We start from the raw sequence: 24,654 nt of genomic DNA on the forward strand, positions 1-24,654 counted from the left end.
TCCCGTCTCTCCCTGCTTCATTTCACCCTATATGGCACAGCTTAATTTGTCTTCTTAATACTGTAGCTCTAAGCATTTGTTTCCCTAGGGGGAAAAAGTCCACTGTTTCTTCTATCTGCGCCTCCTGGCCTTGCCTGCAACTGAGGTGGAACCAGTCCCCAGCCTCCTGATTTCAGCCTAGACTTTCCACTGTGGGAGGAGGGTTTTCCCAGAGGCACGCTGTACTGCAGTCTAACTCTGGGAGGGGCTGCAGGTTTCTGGCTTTAGTTTTGTGAAATGGCCCCTGGGGTGGGCTGGAGGGATAAAGGCCAGACCCTCTCCTGCCCTGTCAGGCAGAGCCCAGGGGCTGTGCTGCCTGTCTAAACCCAGAGCATTTTAGCCACAGAGAAATGCATATGCTTAGGGAATGAAAAGCCTTGGGAGAAATACAGAATTAGTTTAAGAGAGAAGATGAGGGCAGCAACAGCCAGGAAAACAAAACTTGTAAACCTGGGTCATCAGTTTAGGGATTATTAGGTAACTTCCACTGTCAGGAAAGGCTTCTGATGGTTTCAATGAATGGCCTTCTAGATTTGTAAGCCGTAAGTGAAGTGTAGTCAGCTCCCCTGGAGTCTCTTTCCCCCTGGACACAGAAGCATTTATTTTTGTCTTTCCTTATAGCTCATATCCGCTTTAAGTCCCAGTGACCAAAGTTATTGTTCTTGCTAAATCCTCGGAAGTCAGCACATTTGTGCAACTCACTTGGGATTTGCCTAACAAGGGCACAGGCACACTACATGGTCGGTATTTGCTTTCTCCAGGAAATATGCGCTAATGTCTGGGCTGAACCATTCATTCCACACACATGCAGATGGACCTCTGAGAAGGGATCTGGTTTAACACTTGTCAACATAGAGAGTCAGTTTCCTGGGCTTCTTTCCACCCTTGCCATGAGATGTTTTGCTCTGGCCCTCTGCAGTGCTTAGAGCCTTTTCCTCGCCTCTGCTGTGCATTCTTTATTGGGGTTTTACCGTGTATTCCTTCTGGGTGCTCCGGATCCTCCGTTTCCTCTGTTAGGGGCTCGGTCTTTTCCAGGGCTCTTTCTTCTCTGGTTGAACACCCTGCACCAATCAGAAGCCAGTGTTACTCTACCACCGGGAGCCGAGAACCAGCAAAGGCAGGAAAGGAGGGGAGAGGTACAGGGAGCAAATGAGTTTCCTGGCCAGCCTCTGACCTGCTGTAGGGCTGTGAGGTACTCAAGCCTGATCACACAATCTTTGCCAGTCCCAGAGGAAGATTTGTAACAGGAGCTTCAGACTTGAAGAGTTTCACCTCCTCCTCTCAATGTGCCAGGAGGAGCCCACAGTTTCAGAAATTGTGATTTTAAAAAAATTAAGAAAACCAGGTTTGAATTTGAAATGAGTTAATTTTCTTTAGCCCACCACTGGCACATTTTACTCCAATCCAAAACATGTGAAAGTCATGGCAAACCTTGAGTAAAAGTCTATTCAGCGGCCGGACGTGGTGGCTCATGCCTGTAATCCCAGCACTTTGGGAGGCCAAGGCAGGCAGATCATGAGGTCAGGAGTTCGAAACCAGTCTGACCAACATGGTGAAACCCCGTATCTACTAAAAATACAAAAATTAGCCAGGTGTGGTGGTGCTCACCTGTAATCCCAGCTACTCAGGAGGCTGAGGCAGGAGAATCGCTTGAACCTGGGAGGTGGAGGTTGCAGTGAGCCGAGATAGCGCCACTGCACTCCAGCCTGGGCGACAGAGTGAGACTCTGTCTCAAAAAACAAAAACAAAAACAAAAACAAAGTCTATTCAAAGTGCTATGAGGGGCAGCCAGCTTAAACTACAGCTTGAATAAATGGTTTACCTGAGAAATTCACCTAGATGGGCATTTAAGTATTTTGGAATTAACACCAGGGTTGAGCCTGGTGATGGTATTAATACAAGCCTGGACAAATTATAAAGTGTGGTATAAACACACGCATTGCACACACATACACACACTTTTTGGCAAACTTGGCATTTGGTTTAAAAAGACATCAGGACATCCTGGAAGGGGAAGAGAAGCAGAAGGGCCAGTCAGTCTGCCAGAGAGGAAGGCAGGGGCAGGAGGAAACCACTGTCACCACGCATCCAAGGGCTCTCGGCCTCAAGTGCACATACAGGAGCAGGGTGAGATTTCTCAATGCAACAGCCACCCAGGGCCTCTCTGTCCCCCGCCCTCTGAAAACGTGCAGGATGTGTGCTGGAGCAGCAGGTAGTGGGCCCGGTGGTCAGGGACCTGCTGCCTCTAGTACTGTTCTTCTATTTCTGCTTCCCGAAGGACTTTTGAATCTATGCCCCACAGTTCCTTTGATCACTTTACTAGCTATCAAACTGCACAAATAGGTAATGAAATAGCAAGAGGAAACATCCTCCTAAAGAGTGTAATCACTGGAATGAGCTTCCTGCCAGGCAATATATGTGCAAGTTCCAGATTTTGTCCCAAGTGACCAATAGGGGAAGATACTGGATGTCTCCTGGGCTCCATTTTTTATTTTTTCATCTGTGAAAGGAGGGAGGTTGGGTGGAGATACTCAGCTCTTTTCTGGTTTTAGAGAGTTTTAGAAATCCATTTCAGTCCAGCCTATGAGACAGGTGAAAAATATTTGCCTTCCGTTGGCAAACATATTTGTGATTCACTTTTGAAGGAGCATATTTTCCTTATGATTTCTTTTTTTCTTTACTTTTTCTTTTCTTTTTTTTTTTTTTTGAGGCGGAGTTTTGCTCTTGCTGCCCATACTGGAGGGCAATGGCAAGATCTTGGCTCACTGCAACCTCTGCCTCCCAGGTTCAAGTGATTCTCCTGCCTCAGCCTCCCGGGTAGCTGGGATTACAGGCATGCGCCACTGTGCCCGGCTAATTTTGTATTTTTAGTAGAGACGGGGTTTCCCCATGTCAGTCAGTCTGGTCTCGGACTGCTGATCTCAGGTGACCCACCCACTTCGGCCTCCCAAAGTGCTGGGATTACAGGCATGAGCCACCGTGCCCGGCCATGATTTCTTTTTTTCTTAAGAGACAGAGTATCTGTTGGGATTGTAGAGAAAAAAAAAAAAATGCCCACAAGCCCTGATACTCATTGACATTAAAACATTCTAGGAATACAACCCTGTGTTGAAATTTTTCATTTATTATATGATAATTTTATTATAGTAAAAAATTAACAAGTTTATAGGTAGACAAGTCAACACAATGAAAAAATCCTGAGCTGTTAAAGTGTTGTTTGTTTGACCCAGTGAAAACAAAAGCAAAAAACAAAAGAAAAAAAACACCCGGCCAAGCCTTTTAAAGGCCCTAGACTAATCCCCCAGAGAAAGCAAACATCGGTCTCAGTGCTTTACAGGATAAGTCCTGGCCCAGGCCCAATAATACAAAGTAAAGAACAGGTAGGTGAGCAACAAACAGATGGGAGAGAACTTCAGCTCTAGGGGAGTCCCCCGCTTACATGCTGGAATTTCTTTGCTTTCTCAGACCTCACAAAAGAGTCTGTACTTTTCCCTGCTTCTAGAACTTTCTCTAGCTAGGCCTCCTGTTTGGTTCAGTAGTAAAGGTGCCTTTTACCTAAGATGTGTTGTGGGCAAATGCCCTTTCAACCTTCTTCCCCACCCCTAAGAAAGATCAACACCAGGAGAATCTGAGGTATTGCCTTGAAGACCAACAGCTCTGCCTCAGCCCCAGGAGGAGTCTTCATCTTGGGAGAATAAACTAATTTATATTTTGAAAAGGCAGAGAAGACTAAAAAGGCATGAGGAAGGCAATGGGAGATGAATGCAAAGGTTCCTTCATGATTCCCTGGATTTCTGCTTTATATTGAAAAGCTGCAAAAGTTCTTTGAACCCTGAAGTGGCTTGGCCTTTTTTAAATAGGGCAATTTAGTCTACTGGACAAGGTGTACAGGACACAGGGCTTCATCCATGACCAGCCATTCATGATCACACAGGGCCCAGTGACTCGTGAAAGGTGGGCTCCCAGACGCTGCAATGCCCATCAAGGGGCAGAGCCCCAGGAGGCAGCTGACTCATCAGGAGTCACACCGTTTACATAGAGGGCTGCCTCTGTGACCCATATACATCTTGCACAGAGCCCAGGGAGCTGATTTCAAACATTAAGATTTGTGTTTTAAAGGACTCACCTTCACCGCCAAGCCAATACGACTCTTGTAGAAGAAAGTACCAAGGAAGTGGGGTTCCATAGTCTCCTAAAAATAGAGACAAATAAACAGAGAAGGTCGAAGGAGTCTCCCTATCCTACCTAACCGCAGTTCTATAAGATCTAGAGTTTATCTACCTGAACCTCACATTGTAACTATAGATATTTGTAGTTATTATTACATGGCTATTCTCAGGCTCCCTTCCAACATATTTTTAGCCAGACAGTCATGTTTTTAGGGTGTTATAAGCAAGAGCAAGACCAATAATCTTGGTTGACATCAGTTTTCCAAGAAAACGTTTCATGAGAGAATTAAATCAAGTCCTTTTCCAGGAGTCAGAGAGTAATAATAGTGATCATCACTAAGATGTACTGGATATTCTTTCTGTGGCAGGCATTGCTGTGAGTGCTTTCCATGTGTTAAATAATTTAAACCTCAAAACAACCCCAGGAGATAGGTAGTAATATTATTCTTCTGAGAAAGGAAACAGAGGTACACTGAACTTGAGCCATCTGCCTCCCGTCACAGATAAACGGAAACGTAGGAATTCCAACACAGGTAATCCAGTTCTAATGTCACTGTTTTTAACCCTACACCCCCACCCCTCATTCTACTGGATCCACCAGGGTTCCAAGAAAAAGACTCCCAAATTTCTAGTCCAGTTCTCTTTGAAAGTTCTGCTCCCTACAAAATGTTGATTTTGTAAAATCACGATCTCGGCTTTTTTTAAGAGTTGCCATATGTTTCATGGCCTTTGCTGCCACTGGACTGTCTACTCCTCTGGGCGGGTCTGGATTTTTATCTCCACCACTCTATTCCCGGAACCTGGCCCTGCTGAGCCTCATGCACAGGTGCTGCTCAGTAAATAGCTGTTGAATAAATGAAAGCTTTAGCTTGGCTAAAATAAAACTTTTGAATTATGCACAAATTTCAATTGTAATCAACTAATTTTCATCTATTATATCTGTTTCCAACAATCTAGTAGGATAGAAAAAACAGACTAATTCAAATGTCTTGTTCAAAGTCACCATCACGGGTTGAATTTGGTCTCTCTCCAAAAAGACATGTTGGGGTCTGTGGCATAATACAAAGTATACTTGGTCTTTGTCCCCAGCTCCTGTGCAGGGCACAGATCTCCTAAAACCTTTGGAATTTCCTGGCAGAAAGGAGTGTCTTTTTTTTATTCATAATGAGCCCCTTCCTCCACCACATCTGAGTTTATGCTAATGATGTGACTCAGGGTAGAGCCCCAAGATAGCTGCAGTTTCTGGGCACTGGTCACCAGAAAGACCACACATGAGAAGGATGGAACTTTCAGTCCCAATCCTCAACCTCCAGTGGGGGAGTATGGAGCTGAAGATAGGGTTATAAAAACTCTTGAACAACAAGATTTGGGGAGCTTCTGGGTTGCTGAACACTTTGAGGTGCTTGGAGGGTGGTGTGTCTGGAGAGAGCATAGAAGCTCTGCCCTCGACCCCATACCGTGCTTCTCTTCCATGTGGTGGTTCCTGAGCTGCATCCTTCATTTTAAAGCTGTGATTGTAAGTACAGGACTTTGGCAAAAGCGTGGGTAGCCCGGGCACCACATTTCCAGCTGGCATCTGAAGAGGGGGAAGCCTTGTGGGACTGAACCCATGGAGTCTGCGTGAATTCTGGATAGTGTCAGAATTCAATTGAATTCTTGGACAACCCATTAACATAGGAGAATTGGTTGGTGCCAAAACAACAACAACAAAAAACCAAAACACATATTTGGTGTCAGAAGTGGTGTCAAGAAAAAAGATACCAGAGTGCTAACCCCAGGTACCTCATAATGTGGCCTTGTTTAGGAACAGGGTCATTGCAGACGTGATTAGTTGAGATGAGGTCACATGGGAGCAAGGTAGGCCCCTAATCCAATCCAGCTGGTGTCCTTATAAGATGGCCATGTAAGACAGGCAGAATGCCATGTGCAGACGAAGGATCAGCAGGACTCATCTACAAGTCAAGGAGTGCCCAAGCACCTACAGGTTTCAGAGGCAGCATGGCCCTGCCAACACCTTGATTTTGGACTTCCAGCCTTCAGAGCTGTGAGATATAAATGGCTGTTGTCTAAGCCGCCCAGTTAGTGGTATTTTGTTATGGCAGCCCTAGTAAACAAATGCACCTATGCCACTAGGATGCAAACCCAGGCCTCCTGACCCAGTCTAGAGGCCTTCTTCCCATTCAGGGTGGCTGCCTACCTATTTCTGTCAACAAAGGCTGCCCTGAGATGATCTGAGAGCTGTGAGTTTGTCCCTCCCCATGGACTGGACCAGCCTCAACGTCCTCTGCCTGCTCTTGGCTACAGCATCAAGAGCCAGGCATGGCTGCCACAGCACAAGGCTATCAGCTGACTTGGAGACCACTCAGATGAAGATGGGGCAGCTCTAGTTACCAGAAAATGCTAATTTGAAGGAAAATTTGATTTTCTACCAAGTAAATACACGATCGGGCAAACAGCCAATTTTCAGAAGCTGATTTTCCATACTACAGATTAATTAGATATTTATTCAGTGCCCACCAAAGGTCAGGCACTATTCTGGGCACTGGGACTGTCACAGTTAACAAAATAGACCACATGTATGCTCTCTGGGCTCATATTCTACTAAGGGCAGAGAGTCAGTAAATACCTGCATAAGATACATCATCATATCAGATGGTGAAGAATGTTCCCCAAAATAAAGGAGGGTGAGGGGACAGGAACCCTGAAGGAATGTTGTTTACAGAGCCATAGATATGTAGATCTCTTCAGTCTGGAAAGATCCCTGTGATAATGTGACATTTGAACAGAGACCTTAACAAAGTAAGGAAGCAAGCCTGCAGATATGAGGGGCGGGTTGTGGGGTGGGGGGAGAGAAACATGCTTCTGGCATGAGAACAGCAGGTGGAAAGGCCCTGAAGAGGAAATGCACTCGGTGTATTAAACAGTCAGTAAGGAGGCCGACGTGGCTGGAGCAGAGGAACACGGAGGAGAAGGGAAAATCGTAAGATGAGAAAGAGCTGGAGGCCAGATAATGAAGCATCTTGGAGGTCAGGGTTGAGACACTTGGTTTTACTCTGAATGAGAGGAAAAGCCCGTGGAGGCATTTGACAGAGAAGGCTGACACCATATGACCTTGATTCTGAAAGGATCTCCCTGAATACAGTGTGCAGAATGGACTGATGGGAGGTGGTAGTGGAAGGAAGAGACTGGGATTGGGAAGGTTGTGGTGGAGGAGGTGACAAGATATCAGATTCTGGATTTGTTTCTCAAGTAGAGCCAGTAGGATTTGCTGGTGGATTTTTGACTTCTAGATTTAAACTTCAAATGCTGGTTCTGACAAAGAGCTTAGAAGCAATGAAATTTAAACTAGATGAATGGAGAGGGCTGGGGATCTGAAGAACTCAATTACCTTTACCGTACAGAGGAGGATGCTTACCTGGAAACACCTGGTCAAGGTACCAAGCGAGTAAGCCGTAGACAGCAGCATCAAGGAGCATCATCTGCATGGACAGCAGGAAGCTGAATTCGTCCCCTTCCGTGGGACTGTTCCCGATGTTGCTCCACTGCAGCCCCAGGCCTTGCTCTTCAAAGCGAACCAGGTACTCAGTGCCAAATCCAAATGCCACTGGGGACAATAGGCTCTGCAGTGAGGCAGAGAGGGCACAGAAAATGAGCAGTGCCTTTTATGCAATGCAACAGCACCCAGATGCCCTCAAGGTAGAGGGGAGGGCCAAAAGGGGGTCCCCATTGTCTCTCAGTGTAAGGTCACCTCAGGAGGGGTGAAGGCAGTCTTTCCCTAGACGGCTAGGGGGAGTTCAGAGGGTCTCTCTGCAAACAAGAGAGTCTCTAGCTATACAGTCACAAAAAACATGAAACAATTCTCAGCCCAGCCCTAATCCACAGTTGCTAGACCTATAGCTTCCTAGTGATCTATGTACCCAACAAGATGACCTCAAAGGCCATCTGCCTACTCAAGGATTACCAAAATAGCCCAACTCTGCCCACCCATGAGTCATAAGGATTTCTTGCCACTAATCCATTGTGATCATTTTAGAAAATTGGGTGCTGTAAATGGCAGCAATTGATTTCTTACCTAACCTAAGAAATGAAAGGCAGATGCCCTGACACCTCTGGAGCCTAATAAGTGTGAGTCGTGAGAACGAGTCAGACTTTCTGTCTTTCCCCAGTGAGGGCAGGTGGTCATCGCTTCTTGACTCTACAGCACAGAGAAAGGGAGACTCCGGAGGACAAGGGGAACTGCACCCTCCAGGGCCAGAGGCTGATTAGAGGGTGGAAATGGCCCATTTGAAAACAATTAGAGAGAAGACAGTGCTCTTTGTCTGGGTCTGGGAATTGTGAACTAGGAAGTTTCTCAGGCCATCAGAAGTCAGCTTCGGGAGTCCTCTCCTGGCCAGCAAGCCTGACTCTGTGGAGAGTCTCATTTCTGCACTTCTTTCTGCAAGCACTGGTAGAACATGTTAAAGATACTTGTGGAAATACTCCAATTCAAGTTTTTTTGAAGCAAAACAAAAACTTTTAATTAATGGAAACATCTCTTTAGACAGATAGTAAAGTGGCGAGCTCCCTCTCTTCTGATTCTTCTCAAAGAGTAGGAAAGGAAAACTAGTGAAATGGGCTGCTGGCTCTCTCTTGTGAGTAAACAAAGGGACCCATGAGTTGAACTGGTTTTTTAATGACTTTCCAGGGCAGATGAATCAAGCAGGTGTGGTGAGGAGTCACTGTTGCATCGCTCAGGGTGAGGACTGCTCCCACTTTTGCCCCTGTACCTTTTAGCCTCACATGAACTTTTTAACCTTGGGTCAAAGGCAAAGTGGACCCCCTCAGAGGGCAGGCTGGGCCTCCAGGACTGCTACAGACCCTTCCGAGGAAACGTGTTATAGGACATGGGCCAGCCCAAGGGCCTCACCACAGCCTTCTTCAGCTCAGTGGTCATGCGGTCCTGCCAGGCGAAGCACAGGATATGTGGCAGGTAGAGGGTGAAATAGATGACACCACTACAGGCTGCTGCCAGGCTGGCCTTGGAGAAGAAGGTGCTGAGCAGAAAGCACAGCATGATGGTGGCAGTGGAGAAAGCCAACAAGAACAGGAAGAGGATGAATGGGTCGCTGTAATGTAGGATTCTTCCATGCTGAAACCAAGAGGCCATGCGTCAGTAACTCCCACCCTTTGCTGGATGCCTTCTCACTCTGCCCTAAAAGGCTCTCTCCCACCAGCCTGTTGTTAGTGTCTAAATTTCTACAATGCACACTCCATGTGCTGAGTTCCTTTAATCCTAGGAATGCCATTTTCCCTTGGAGGAATAACACATTAGACTCCTATCAGTCATCAGTAATGTTAAAAAAATTAATTGGGAGACCATTAGGCTGAAACGGCCCCAGCATTCTGTGTTCCTACATCAGCAAACCAAAACCCAACTCAGAGAAACTTAACTAATCACAAACTGCCCACTAACCTCTAATCAGGGACTTTCCACTTGAACCAATCAAATATTTGCTTTGTGTTTCTTTGTTTTGCTTCCCTACCCCTCAGTGGTGCCCTGAACCACTTGTGATCTGGAGCCTCCTGTGAATCACTGTTTGCTGGAATCAACTCTTTAACATTTTAATGTGCCTAAGTTTCTCTTTTAATAGTATTTATTGTGTGTTAAGTAAGCAAATCCTCGGTGAGAAGAGTGGTAATGTGGAGAAATATGGCTGGGACAAGGGAGGAAGACCTGGGTAGGGGGTCTTGGAGCATCTCCAGGGCCCTGGATAAACCAGGTATACGGAAAACAAAAGAGGGAGATGGGAGGGAACTCCAGAGGAGCTTCAACATTTTGCCTGGGGCCTGTCCTGTCCGATGCCATCATCTGTACTTGATTTTCTGAGACTTGCTACCCACACAGGTGAAAATACTAGTAATTAATCCAAATCACTTGGAAGTGGATTGATCTTCCCCATCCATGAATATCACACAAATACATTTCCTAGAACCTGCTGGCAGTACTCAGTAACTTTCACATTAACCAATGAATCAACCACTTTGGCTATGTAGAAAATAGGACCAAACTAGCAACTTTTGCTAGGGGAACTGCTATCCAATTACACTATAGGATAAACTGAGATTGTCAAATGTATTAGACCTTCTTGGTTATCCTTTGCTGGAGGCATCCTATGAGGCACTTTACTCTCTGAACACGTAAATGAGTACATAGAATTCATCCTGTGCTCTTCCCAGGAACATAAAGGAACAAATAGGTCCACGTCCTAAATGAGTTCTGATCAATTGGCAGTAGTTCCCTGGAGCCCTGGCTTCCTCTCATAGAAAAGAGAGACCAAAGAGTAGTATCTGTGATGGGCGTGCAAGAGCTGAGTGCAACGAACGTGCCATTTGTCTGCTGTGGCTGCCATTTCTCCTTTCTGCTCTCCTGCCTGTGGGTACTGACAGAACAGACTGAAAAACAGATAAAACAAATGGCAAGGGGGTGCGGGGCACAGAAGAGACCCATGCTTAACTGGAATCCAAATTTGAGGAAATCTAAATAAAAGTCTAAATTAGGACTCAGAGCTCCTGATTTTGTGTGTCACCCACACGCAGCTCCATAAAAGTAAGTCCATGGCTGAACATGTGGCTTTTGGATGGAATCACTTTAAGGTAGTTGTTGCAGTTCTCAGAAGAATGAGATCAATTTCTTTTTTATTTATTGTTTTTTTAGACAGAGTCTTGCTCTGTTGCCCAGGCTAGAGTGCAGTGATATGGTATCAGCTCACTGAGACCTCCACCTCCTGGGTTCAAGAGATTCTCCTGGCTCAGCCTCCTGAACACCCGGGACTACAGGCATGTGCCACCACACCTGGTTAATTTTTGTATTTTTAGGAGAGGCGGAGTTTTGCCATGTTGGCCAGACTGCTCTGGAACTCCTGACCCGAAGTGATCCGCCCGCCTCTGTCTCCCAAAGTGTTGGGATTACAGGCGTGAGCCACCATGCCCGGCCTGAAATCAATTTCTTATCCTTGCTCAAAACAAAGTCCCATAAACTTTTAGGACTTCTAGGACCACAAACTTCTAGGACTTTTCGCTGACTTAAGCCAGAGGTGTAATTCACTCTGTGACCCAACAGTTTCACCAGCTGTGGTTTCCTCAGATGGCCACTTTTCTTTTTGTTTCTAATAGCTCGAATAACAAAGGGACCTTCCCATTGTCCCTGCTTCCAGCTTCTTTCCTGTGTTGTTGAGGTGGGGAGGAAGAGACAAGGGAAAGGTGGGAGAGTCATTCAAAGGAAAACCCTGTTTTGGTGTGGAAAGCTCTGTTTCCGTCATCACTGGAACAGTGTTCTAGTTCCCACAAAGAGAAACCCTTTTGTGCATGAAACTCCTGGTGAACGTTCTTTACCGCACATCGTAAAAGCTTTGAAGACCTAATGGCCCATTCTTAGGAGGGCAGATCTCAATGCTGCTTATCAACAAGGCAGGCAAAATCTCATGGCTGTTGCTAGTCAGATGTTTACACATTTTTACTCCTTTAATTCTGAGGACACAAACATGTTGGTACTGGGAAAAGGAGCAGACTGAGGAATGGGAAAGAACAAGAGAAGCCTAGATGGGGACAAGGGGCTCAGCTCCTCCCCTCATCTCTTAGAACTTTGGTACCCTTCGCAAATGTAAAGCCACATCCAGGTGGGGTCAGGTTGTTTGAGCAGAATGACCTCTACCTTAGTTTGTTTTGCTAGGACTCTAGCACAGGGCATAACCAAGGCCACAGATCACTGGATCACAGAGCAACACTAAAAAGACAAAACCTTCAGATTTAGTACATTTTACTGTAAGGAGACAGGGCAAGATTTGGCTTAACTGGAGATGTGTTGTTTGAACAGGATCTGATGGAACATTTGTGGATCAGGTGGGTACCAGATATGGGCCAGCATGGGATGGGAGACACTCAGCCAGTCTGTGGTCACTACACACACTGCCTAGTGTGGTACAGCACTTCCTATCATGATGGGGAAGAAGAAGAACAAGCTCAATCAGTCCGTCTCAGGAGCCTGCAAAGCCTGAAGTCTAAAAATTATACCGAATTCCATCCAATAAAATATAAAAAATGACCTAAATTTATATCCTTATCATTTAACAAGTACAAACAATCATCTATGGTGGAGGAGCTAAAAATGAAGGATAGCAGCGTATTGCAAAATAATGTTTCATTTCCAAGTCTAGCTCTCAGAGGAGTTGCAAGTTTGCAGAGGACAGACCAATAGATGCTGCCTGTGGCTATAAAAACTCCTTATCACTGAGGAAGGATGGACTCCAAATTCCATCCTTTAAAAGAGAGAGAGGTCTTGGAGATTTTTCAGGCAGCAGAATGTTTTTTGGTGAAGCCACGTAGGAGGTGACCATGATGGTGATAAGTAAATAATCCAGATCTCCTCCCCTACTGCTAGCCAGTAGTTAAAATTGTAAAAATTCAACTCTAGCCAGTAGTTAAAATCGTAAGCCTAGAAAAACACTCCCTGAACTGATTTCTTCTGTGTTGGAAAGAGAAGACCACTTTAATTACACTATTACCCTGTGCAGGGCTCTGCTAATAGCAGCTTCTCCAGATGGTCACGGAATGGGACTGGAAAGTCTATGTGGACCATGGACCCCTGGGCAGGCAATGGGAGATGGGAGGATGCTGTGATGCAGTGGCTCCTTCAGGAGATTCCGTCTCTCGGAGTGTCTCCCAGCTTGGCTAAAAGGAAGGGCTGGGAAGCTAGATGTCACGCTCTCCTTGGTGGCCAGATGACTAATCCAGGCACACGAACAGGAGGAAAGGGGAGAGGAACCAAAGTATTCAAGATTTTCTGGGCCTTCTCCATTTGGCTTACCATGATGAATATCGTCAGGAGGAAGATGCTCATTGACATGATGGAGAAGCTGTCCAGGAACCAGGTACACCAAATCACTGCATTGGAGACACCCTGATTTTTCAAGGTCTCCTTCAGTCTCAACTCCTTCTCCAAGACGATGCTCTTCACAGTCATGGAGACAGAGTAGATCCATGCCAGCACCATGAAGATAGGGAAACAGCGGTTCAGGATGATCATGAAACTAAAGCAAAAGGAGAGAAGCAGAATAGTAGAGTGCTCTGTACCTGGTAGAGGCAGAATAAATGTTTGTTGAATGAATGTGTTGAGAACAAAGCCCAGATGGAGGGAAAGGAAAACAGGAAAACCTCTGCTGGACATTCAATGGGCTGGAATCTTTTAATACATTCCATGTTAGCCCTGAAGCATTGTTTTTTGTTTACAGCAGAGTGCTGTCTTTCTGGTTAGCCCAGGTGAATGCTCTGCAAGTAAAATGTGTCAATAAAAGTATATCCTCTATGTCAAAGATCTTCCCTGTAAGGCCTTGCAAGGAAAAGACTGCAGACTTGATGATGTGGATGGGATCTGCATAGATAGCTACATGCTGACACTGAAACCCAAGAGGGTGGAGCACTGACAAGGGCAAGTGGTGGTGGTAAGAGCAATAACTTGGCTCCCCAAGGGGTCAGCCGCCCCAGCACAGCCTGCCCTGGAAGGTCAAACCCTAGTTACACAAAAAGACACACAAAATAACTAATCAGTTTGGCACTTTCAGAAGGCAAATGATCCATCAATAAATCAGTTATCCAACAGCCACTGGCTCCACCACCAGCCATGCACAGGTGGAGTAGACTAGACCGTGGTATATCCACCTGGCAAACAGTAGATTTGATATACTGGAATGACTTTCTTGTGAACTTTATACATGTTTTCCCTGTGTTTCCTGTGCTAGTAAAGCCCTTGGGATTATTATCTATTGAAAACTGTTGCGTGTTGTCACTGGAAGGGCCCAATTCCAGCATGGGAGAGTTTCACTCAAGGTGGCCCTAGGGAGAGAAGCATATGTTCGTAAAGCATGCACTTCTGGGACTAGCCACCAGAGGACTCTCCCACACCAAATGACCCAGCTCCCTATTGCCTCCCCACACCCACCTCACTTCCCCACCAGCCACTCCCACTCTGATCCTAAAGTGGACCTGGGCTTTTGCCCCGGCTCCATTTCCCAGCTCTGCCTATTGTCCGAACCCAAACTAACTGCAGACTGGCCACTGTTATCTCAAGTTTTCTGTAGAGCTGAGGCTGGAAAACCCATTGGACAGTTATTAAAAGAGGGTTTCCTGTGTCCACACTGAGTTTTAGGTGAACTCAATTGTAGGTCTCTGCTGCTGTTTTGGTAGTGTTTCTGACCCCACCTGTAATGACAAATGAGCCCTCCCAACCCTCCACCCCGGCCCTTTCTCTACCACCCCCCAAATCCATGTTCAGTCAAACAGTAGGCTGCTTGCTTTGCTTGTTCCTGGTCAACAGATATACAGGCCTGGGATGGGGGTGTCCAGGGAGGCGGGGCCTGAGCTCATCCAACACATTCCTCTGCCTTGTCACTGAGCATACATCATGGAAATGTTAGTTAGGGAAGGGGCTGCATTATTCCAGGGCTCCCAGGAACCAGACCTACTGGCCATACAGAGTCCAAAATGAATGCTGATGTGGCAATCACTGGGCAAACATTCTGACCAGAACCCTTCCACGTACCAAACATACTACATAGTGGGGAATTTATCCCCTCCCCCAGCCTCGCTTTCCTTGCTTTAATTTTCCCCTTCCCTTTTCCAGCTACAACACCAACTCTCTTCCCTTTCCCACCACTGTACTGACTCATCTGCGCCTGCCTGGAGCTTGGGAGAAGCAGATTCATCAGTCAGAGCTCCACGATCTCCAGTTTGGCTCTGGTCCCTGGGGCTCTCTCCAAAGACATGGAAGCCTTGAGAGCACCCCCAGCCCGCCCCAGCCCACTCCAGCACCCCCATTAGCGTGTCATGGAGGAGGGTCGCGAACTTCAGACTCACGAATCGTCCACGAAGCAGGGGTAGGGCATCTGCTGGAGGTAGATTCCAACTGGAGCCTCCACCTGCACCTGGCTCCTTGTGATCCCCTGTTCAACCATGTCCTGCAGATAGGCAAACCCGCCCCAGATGTACCGGAAATCTTCCACGGGATCAGCTCTGGGACCAGAATCCCAATACCTGAGAAGACACAGAGGGACAAAGGATGGGAACGGGCTTGGACAGCTCACTCACACCTCCCGACCACAGGGTGACTCAGAACTCATTCTCTTAAAATCTTTCTCCTGAACGCTTCAAAAGGATCCAGTTCTATTTCCTAGTCCTCAGTTTAAATCTCAGTTTTGAATATTAGCCACCATGTGACTCTGTAATTGCTTTTATTCAAGGACTCTTTGTTGAGCTTTATAAAATATCTTATATTTTCTTATTTAACTTAATTTTATTGATTTATAGGCTGAGTCCAGTCTCAATCCCTTTCTCTCTACCAAATGTAATTTCCCACTGACTTTGGAGAAACGCAGCAAGCCCTTCCTGAAACATCACCTGTCTTTAATCTTATTGGTTTTCTCCACCACGTCTATGTCCATTCGGATCTTATACTTCACGTGGGGTGGTAGAGAGCTGCTCCAGGGATACATGTCAGGGAACACCACTCCGGCCCAGAACCTGTTTTCCTCCAGTAGAGACAGGGCACGTTGGGTGAGCTGAGTTTCATCATTGTAGCTTTCAAACTTATCCAGGACCAAGCACTGCAGAGAGTCACAAAGTTGAGAGAGTTTGAGGAGGATCAACTGCAAAGACTCAACTCTACACACAGAAAGGCACAGGATAAGGGCTGCTGCCCCAGGAAATGGTCAAATGCAAGGAGGCCTATAAACTTAATGTTTGCTTAACTCCAGAGTCTGGTGTTAATTTTTCAACGTGTCCAGATGTAGGGGCACCAGAGAGCTTGGATATGCTGACGTGCTCTTATCCCTGCAGAGCTAGTGAGGACCACACTTTCCAGATGTCCAAGGCTGTCCAAATATGCAAGTCTTCAAAATGACAAAAATACTCCAGGCTTTTACTCCCCAGCATGGGGAGGTGAGGGAGTGGGGTTACACTGGCTACAGCCTGCTTTGAAGATCAGAAAGCCTGATGATTAAAGAGCTTTAAAGAGAGAGAGAAACATTCCTAGCATTGAACCTTTCTGGCTCTCTCCAAACACACAGGATGGCCAGCTGAGGGAAGAGCAAGGAGGAAGAGAGAAAATAACAGACAGCCAAAATAACTTAGGGAAATCATGTCCAATTACAATTCTGTGACAAGTAATGCTGGGGGAGGAGGAATTTCTGTAATATGCTTCTTTTCTTCCCCTGGAAGAGGAAAAAAACCCATTACCCACAAAAGAGCAGAACTAAGAATGTTTGAAAATTTGAATATGATGGCTGTCCTCTTGTATAGATTTGTTAAAGCACTTATATTATTATTTGCATCTATTTCCTTTTCTTTAACCTCTTGTTCCTATCATTGTGAGGGCTATTGGTGTCGACATTTCTTTCTTAGCATGTAACTCACAAGAGGTCAGATGGTCTTGTCTTGATTAAGTTGTTCCCTGAATGCATACTGAGAGTCTGCAATGTGCCAGAGCCTGGTCCACTCTAGGAATACAAGAAGGAAAGATAAACGTCTCTTCCTGAAAGAAAGTTGAGAGCTAATGAGGGAGAGGATTGGAGTAAACCAACAACCATAATGTGGAAGGATCAGGTTCTAATGAAAGCAAGCCCAGTGTATTGGGGAAGCCCAGCGGAGGGACGCAGCTAAGTCTTCCTGGAGGAATCAGGGAAGGCTGCCTGGAGGAAGAGCCTCCTGAGTAGGAGGATAAGCAGGAATTAGCTGAAGAGAGGAAAGTAGGGGAAAGGTCAGCTCAGGCACAGGGAACAGCACATGAGGTATCTGGGGACCTATAAGAATAGATCAGTCGTTCCCATCTGTGGCTGTGCTTTAGAACCACTGGGGAGCTTTAAAAGATACCTATGCCAGGCCCCACCCCAAGCAATTAAATCAGAATCTCTAGTGGCAGGGCCAGGGCATCCATATCTTGTAAAAAGCTCCCTAGGTAATTGCAAGGCACAGAAGGGAGTGTAGTGAAGGGAGGTGAGTGTGACAGCAGCACTAGAAAGCAAGATGGGACCAGACCGTTTGCCCTGCGGGACTCAGTAGCGTGAACGACCAATGCAGGGCTTCCCCGGGCACGTGCTTTCAGTGCTAAGACCAGGGGAGTTCTGGGCAGGCCTTAAACAGCCATAGGAGCTAATGTAGGGTTTTGAGCAGGGATATCACCCATGGGAGCAGGCTGTGATCACTGGTAGTGGAGAAGGGGGAAAGCAAGCAGGAAGATTGGGCTATTGATGTAATGCAGGCTTTAAGGAACAGACTCATCCCCATAAACTATCTGTGAGTTACCTGGAATCCTCATTTTACTGAAGAGGAAACTGAGTTTTAGAAAGTATCTTATTTTTTTGAGACCTGCCTGAGGTCACACAGAGAGACAGTGGCAGAGCTGGGACTCCCTCCCCAATTTCACCTGCAGGCCCAGAGTTCTTCCTGCCACACCAGGAACCGTGGGAAAGGCTGGATCCATAGCCTGGCACTCAGCACCCTCACTACTGTCTTGTCAAGTAGGCGGATCAGCAATTACTACTTATCCTCACTTGGCAGCCCAGGAACTTAGGTTCAAGGAGGCTGAGTGACTCCCCCAGCATGGTAGAGTAGGTATCAAACCCCAGGTCATTTGATTCCACGACTACTACCCCAGAAATAAAGAAAGGCAGACAGGGCGTAAGGACCTGACCACAGAACCAAGCTCCACTGCACTGGGAAGAAGCAGGCAATCCCAACTCATTCGCCAAAACTCCTCACTCCCGAGTCCCACCTGCGCCTCAGAGCACGCACCAGAAGCCTCTGGCGATTCAGAGGCTGTGTTTGAACAAGGGGCTGCACACCCACACTTCTTGGGCCTCCTGAATTAACTGTCCCACCTCAGCCTCCATGCCCTGGGGGTGGGTCCCATGTAATGTTCTCGGTCTTCTAGATAAAAAGGAAGAAAACTATTAGTGTTCCAGCTGATATGGGCTAAGGAACACAGGTACATGAAAAATTCTAAAGGGCCCAGGCTTAAGTGACACCACGCTGGTGAGATATTAATAATTATCTTAAAAGGAAATGGAATTAGTATTTCTTTGGGCCCAGGCTTCAGTGACACCATACTAATGAGATATTAATAATTATGTTAAAAGGAAATGGAATTGATATTTCTTTAAGAAATACCAGTATGTGTAGTCACCCACCATAGAGCTAAAGGAAATGGAGAATTTTCTTTAGGCAGTGATTCTCTCACAAACAGCCATTGCCCAACCTAACATTGACCAGTCCTTAAATGAGACGTAGGACTTAAACAGGTCACACCGCAAAAGTTCTCAATAAACGTTTGTTTCTTCTGGACAGAAATAATGTAAGGTTTGCTATTTGATAAATAGTTTGGGTCTGTTGAGGGTGGGGGTAGGTGGGATCTAATATGTAGACTGTTAGCACAGTCCCCGACCATGGGCCTGGCACCCAGTGTTTGTCAGTACTTAACCCACCCAACCACGCTGCTTGAGGACAAAGGATTGACAGTGTGATGCTTGGGCCAGGGGGCTTCTGAACTGAACTGCTAGAATACATTTTAAAAATATGCATTTAAATTTGCTTTAGGGAGACCTCAATGTTCTACAAAGATAAGTAGTAAAATAATCTTTTTTTATTGGTTTGCCAAGTTTAGAACTGCATATAGAGAATTTTAGTATTGGCAATTAGAGTGAATCTGAAATTTAATTCCAAAAATGAAAAACAAAATTATTTGGGGAGGTGAAAGTCTTTGCTCTTCATGTTGTGACACACACATAGAATGTTCTACCAGCTCACTCAGTCATGGGGCATTTGGACAGAGCCCTAGAGGGCTTGTGGTCTGATGTTCTTACTTGGCTGGTGAACAAATTGGGATCTGAGGAGCAAAGGGCCTTGCCCAAGGTCAATCTAGGTCAGAAGCAGAGCCTGCATCCATGTCTTCAGTGCTGAGCCTGCAGAGTGCCACTGTTCCCCTATCGTTGCTCTGAGGATAAGCCACACTCTAGCCACAAGCGGGGGTGTAACATCCCTGAACAAGAAGATCTTCTGCCCCAGAGCAGCACTGTTCAGTAGAACTTTCTGCAGTGATGGAATTGTTCTATATCTGCCCTGTCCAATATGGCAGGCAGGAGCCACAAATATCTATTGAACACTTAAAATGTGGCTAATGCATCCAAGGCATTGTGTTTTTACTTTTAATTAATTTAAATTTAAATAGCCCTGCGTGGCTGCTGGTTACTGTATTGGCCAGCACAGTTCCAAAGATAGTAAATTCCTTGAGGCTGGGGCCATGGCTTGTTCACCGTGGTCTCTAGAATAGCATTTTGTCATGATAGGGCCTTGATATATGTTTCCTGAGTTGAGTTGATTTGTGTGTTTTGAATATAACTCTGCATCCTACTCTAGAATCACATGATAAACTAGGAGAAATTAATAAAACGTGAATTTTTGCTACGGTGCTAATGACAATATAACTCTTAAAACAAAAAAGCTAGTAAAAATAAGTATATTTTAGTAATATGACTCTCAGAGCTATCTGGCCCATTCTCTTTGAACTCCCCTTTCATGTCTTAAGGGGAAATCTATACGGGAATAAGCAGCTGATGTTTTCAGTGGCACTGCTGACTGCTGTGATGACGTGGGCTCCATCCTGGCTGGTTTATCAGGCAGCTGATTCATAGTCATGTTTCCTGATGCACCCCCCTAGATTGGTACCTTGAAAATCTCTGGGTGGGGGGGAAACTTAAAAGATTCTCAAATGTTCATTTACCCTAAAACATCTGACCCATTTTCAAAGGTGCTTTGTCTTCCTTGTCTTGCAAATTGGTGTAGCATAGTGTTTAAGAGTCTAACAGACCTGTTGCCATTTCCTAACTGTGTGGCTTCTGTTTCCCTACCTACAAAATTGAGATATGCCCTATCTCATAGGTTTGTTCTAAGGATCACATGAGACGGTGTTTGGAAGGGCTTACAAGTGCCTCCCTGTAGGAATAAAAGCAGATGCTTACTGAAGGCTTACTACGTGGCCAAAACTGATCCAAGGACTTTACTCATATTCACCCATTTCATTCTCACAACAACCATATGAGGTCCAAGTTCACTTAGGAGGCACAACTGAGCAAAGTAAACCTCCTCTGGAGAGAGCCTGTGTTTTTAACCACTGTAGTATACCAAACCATCTCACAAATAGTGAGGACCTGAAAAATACCATTTTTATGACTGTTTTGCAAAATATCTTGAAAGTCAACAGACTTTTAAGCCCCAGCCAGGTTACCTTGTAGCCATGACAGCTATTTATCAGGGGAGGAAGGGAGCTATTTTCTTTAAATAATATGTCTGGGAACATATCCCATCCTGAGCTGATCCATAACACCTCATCTGGTTAGAACAATGCTATGGACAGATGCCAAAGCCCATGTCCCAGCTGGGCAGTAGGGGAGGTAAGAGGGGGTGGGTCCTCACCCACTGATGCTCGCTAGCTGCTTGTTGATCTTTAGGTGAAAGTCAGACAACTCTGCCCACAGGAAGGCCTTATAAAGCTAATCCCGAATGTCATCCTCCCCACAGCTTCCCAAGGTCAAGGTAGACCAATTGTAGAAGCTGCTTTGGACATGAATCAGAAGTTCCTGGGTCACCCTCTGAAGTATGAGTCATGAGGTAGCCTTGCATTCTCATGGGGAAGCCACCTGCCTTGCAGCAAGTGACTTCATTCCCTATCGGTACTTGCTTTGATCCCTGAAGTCAAAATCTTGGCTAATGGACATGTATATTAGTGCACGTGTGTACATAAGTACGTTTGGGAGACAGAGATGAATGAATAAACTCTCAGCAGAGGTTTTTGATTTGATATATTTGGTCTGATTAGCCTGTAAATTAGAATATGTAGGTTCTATGAGGCTACAGCCATGGATTCTACGTGTAAAGGCTGTCTGCTTCTACACTAAGAGTAACTATGCAATCATGAATGTTAGGGAAGAATGTAGGTAGACAAGAACTGGCCAGTGTAAGGTGCTCTTACACTGTAAGGGGCCAGTGTAAGGTGCTCAAACCTAGCACCACTAGTGGGAAAAGAAATCAAAGGGCATCTTCGCTGAATAAAAACACAGTGTCTTAAGGCCTCAGAGGCAGATTCTGGGCAAATGTTATAGCTAGAGCTCAGAATCTCAAAGAGAACCATTGTAATGCCCTATGACAGCCAATGACAATAAAGTAAGAAAAGGGCTTTCCTCCTCCCCTTTAGTTTCCTAACTGCTGTGGTTGAGCCCAAGTGGCAGGACCACCACCATTTGAAGTTCACACAAGTCCTACCGCTCTTTGTTGGTTGTTTTGCTGGCACTCACTAGGAAGCAGAGTTCACCCTGGCGGAAGAGGTTTGAGCCCTCTCCAGCGCAGGCAGCTGTGTTCAGGACCTCTGGAGAATGCAGTCATTTGTTTACACAGCTAAATCAAACACCTCCTTGGGAGGACAAGCTGCAGTAGCAGCAGGCTTCCTTCTTCCACTGTGACCTCTCTGTCTCTAATTCAAACACATTCAGTAACAGATACATTAAATTATCTGTTAGGTGGGAAATGATGTCCAGTAGAGGCAGAGAAAGAAAGAAAATCTTTCTTTTTGTTTAAACTTGATGATCAAAGTGGGGAGCAACCCTGTGCTGACGTGGCATAAGAGGACATATTTTGACAAATACATCCAGGACGTGCTAGGAGTGAGGTCTTATAGGGTAAGGGAGCCACTGCCCCCTTAGAGATGTTGCCTGGATAATCCCGCCTCTCACATCTGTAACTCCTAAACTCAGGCTGAGAACAAAGCGGGCAATGAATGCCAATGGAGGGCTCAAGTGGCCCTGCTGGTGTCAAGGTAGACACCTGGGGTTCCTTTTGAGAAATGCCAGTGGATGTGGGCAAACATCCCAGAATGAGTTTCCTGGCAAATCTAAACAGTAACTTTCAAGATTTATTTCCCACTACATGGAAAAATCCACTGGATAAAATAGCCTTGGGCTATCTGAGTTGGTTGGAATGGTGAGTTAGAGGCCGAAGGCACTGCAATAAATTTTATCTTGCACTCTGGGCACCACAAACAGACATCTGAAACGTTCACCCACAGAGAGTAAGGAAACACATGACGACTGGAAAACAAAGGGACAGGAAATGCACAGCTGTTAAAAAATGTCTGTCTCTAAAATAAACAAATTAAATACAATAATGAAACAAATAAAAAGATCAAGTTGAAGCACAAAGATTCACACTGGGGCAAAGCCACTAGGTAATGCCTGCGTCTAACTGGGTCCAAAGGAAGAGAATCACCTGGCTGACAACTGCAGGGCACTTGAGCTCTCAAAGTTTCTTGTTGAATCATCCCAACAACTTGGGCACATGGGTGCTACTATATTCAAAACATTTGATAATCAACAGAGCTGGGCACTGACCAATCAGACCACATTCTGGCCACAAACACCCATTTCAGCCACACCAGTGAATGCCACTTGAACTGCAGTTTGGGTTATCATCCTCAGTTTTCTGGCAGTAAAACAGCAAAGTTGCCTCCAATCACAGAGCCTATTGGTGCAAGAGATGGTGTCCTTTCACCTATAGGATGAAGCTTTTGCAAGCCATGCCAGCCGCCTTCAGGCACTACTTCTCCCCTGATGCTGCAGCCACACCTCTGCCCAGCCCATCCACTTCTCTTGAGCTTCACACCTCTGCACTTTGCTTATGCTCTTCCTCCTGCCTGAAATTATCTTTCTTCCTTGCTTAGCTGGAAAATTCAACCTTTACAGCCCAGAGCAGCATTTATGAGTGTCTACTCTATGTGACTACAGCTCCACTAAGATAAGTTGGGAAGTCAAAAAGAAAAGTAAGGCAGTTTCAGCCCTTGAGGGGTTCAGGGCCATGAAGGTGCGGAGGCGTATAAACAAATCATGATCAAGGGCTACAGGGAAGGAAATGGTGCATAGAAGAAGGCCCGAAACATAGGACCTGAGTCCTGAAGCGTGGGTGTGGGCGTTGACCAGGCAGTCGAGTGGGGGAAGAATGGAAAGGCTCAGTGGTACCAGGTGGGAAGCCTGGGGCAGTCCCATAGAACATGGAAGAAGCATGAGGAGCTAGACTGGGAAGGCCTTTACCTTAACAGCAGTGAGGAGTCACTGTGGAGCTGTGGGCGCTAAGTCATGGCAAGCCTGGGGTTTTAGAAAGATCTTGCTGGAAGCAGTTGAGAGCTGAACAGCAAGAGACCGGCGGCCTGGCAACCAGCTAAGAGAGACAGTACAGGCTTCTGTAAATGGAGGCCATAAATGGGGAAGGAGGAGGAATTTCAGAGATAATTTGGAGAAAGAATTGACAGTGCTTAGAGGATTTATGATGTTTTGAATTGGATTTGTGCAATCTGTTTCTACTCTATCAGATTGAATTATGTTCTGCTAGTCCTCTGAGATACCACCATTATGGCATTATTTAATGACACGCTTATCTCTCCCATGTGAGCTTCCAAGGAATCAGGGATTAACAGCATTTATTCAAATGTAGGTAGCTCAATTCATGCAAATGCATGAATGACTGAATGAATTCACATCTTTTTGGTTTCCTACTCTAATCTAGCTACTTTCAAGCAGAAAAATCCAATCATAATAGTGCCTATTATGCTGCATATTACAAAATAATGTCTGTCTTCATTGGATTCATCATATAATTTATCCAGAGAATACTTACTGAGCCCCCTATTAACATGGGCTGCATATGATAGCAGAAAGAGCTTTCTCATCAGAGCCAGGCAGCTCTGGATTAGAATTCCAGATCCCCCATTTAGCTGTTGTGTTACGTTAGACTGTCAACCTCTTTGAGTCTCTGTTTTTGATTCTATAAAATGACAATTATGCTTACTAGGCAGGTAATTGGGAGTATTGCATGAGATGACATGTAGAAGTGCCCAGCATGTGGCTGGCTCATAGCAGCTTCAATATCAGTCCACCCTATGAGCTCCATTGATTACTATTTGGACCTCCACCCATGACCCCAGTCTACCCCTTGCCCACATTTTCCTTCCTCAGGCCAGTTATATGTTTCTTAGAAACTAGAGGTATGAAATGAGGTCATTGCCTATGAGTTGCTTAGGATCTAGTTCGTGGCTCTTGAAATAATATTGTTTGTGTGATGTAGACTTCTGTGCTCTTTCTCACGATTCCCTGATTTCTCCCTAGCCTTCCAATGCACATCTAGAGTCAGTGAATTAATAGAAGAAAGCAATAGGACAGATAATTCACAAATATTTATACATCTGACTCTAAAGTACATTACATGATCAGTAGCTTTATCTTCTTAATCCTATTTTTTCTTGGGTTATCCTGAAAAATACGTTCCCTGAATACATTCTGTTTGGGTGGTGGTGGTATGTGGCCAGGAACATGCAAGGTACAGA

The 24,654-nt window shown here is 45.6% G+C and overlaps 1 protein-coding gene across 1 annotated transcript in view; it reads right to left on the minus strand.

The window, feature by feature from the left end:
• Positions 1 to 1,010: 1,010 nt before the first annotated feature.
• The window catches only part of LOC116464247 (retinal-specific phospholipid-transporting ATPase ABCA4-like), a gene marked incomplete at both ends in the record, with an annotated part of 30,387 nt that continues 6,743 nt past the window's right edge, over positions 1,011 to 24,654 (minus strand). Inside the window, 6 exons of the mRNA XM_032147549.1 lie at positions 1,011 to 1,100; positions 4,166 to 4,231; positions 7,624 to 7,828; positions 13,051 to 13,273; positions 15,096 to 15,272; positions 15,636 to 15,841. Of these exons, the coding sequence (XP_032003440.1) occupies positions 1,011 to 1,100; positions 4,166 to 4,231; positions 7,624 to 7,828; positions 13,051 to 13,273; positions 15,096 to 15,272; positions 15,636 to 15,841 (967 nt within the window). The remainder of the gene's footprint in view (positions 1,101 to 4,165; positions 4,232 to 7,623; positions 7,829 to 13,050; positions 13,274 to 15,095; positions 15,273 to 15,635; positions 15,842 to 24,654) is intronic.

Source organism: Hylobates moloch, unplaced genomic scaffold, assembly GCF_009828535.3.
Source record: "Hylobates moloch isolate HMO894 unplaced genomic scaffold, HMol_V3 SCAFFOLD_332, whole genome shotgun sequence".
In the NCBI taxonomy this organism is placed as follows: Eukaryota; Metazoa; Chordata; class Mammalia; order Primates; family Hylobatidae; genus Hylobates; species Hylobates moloch.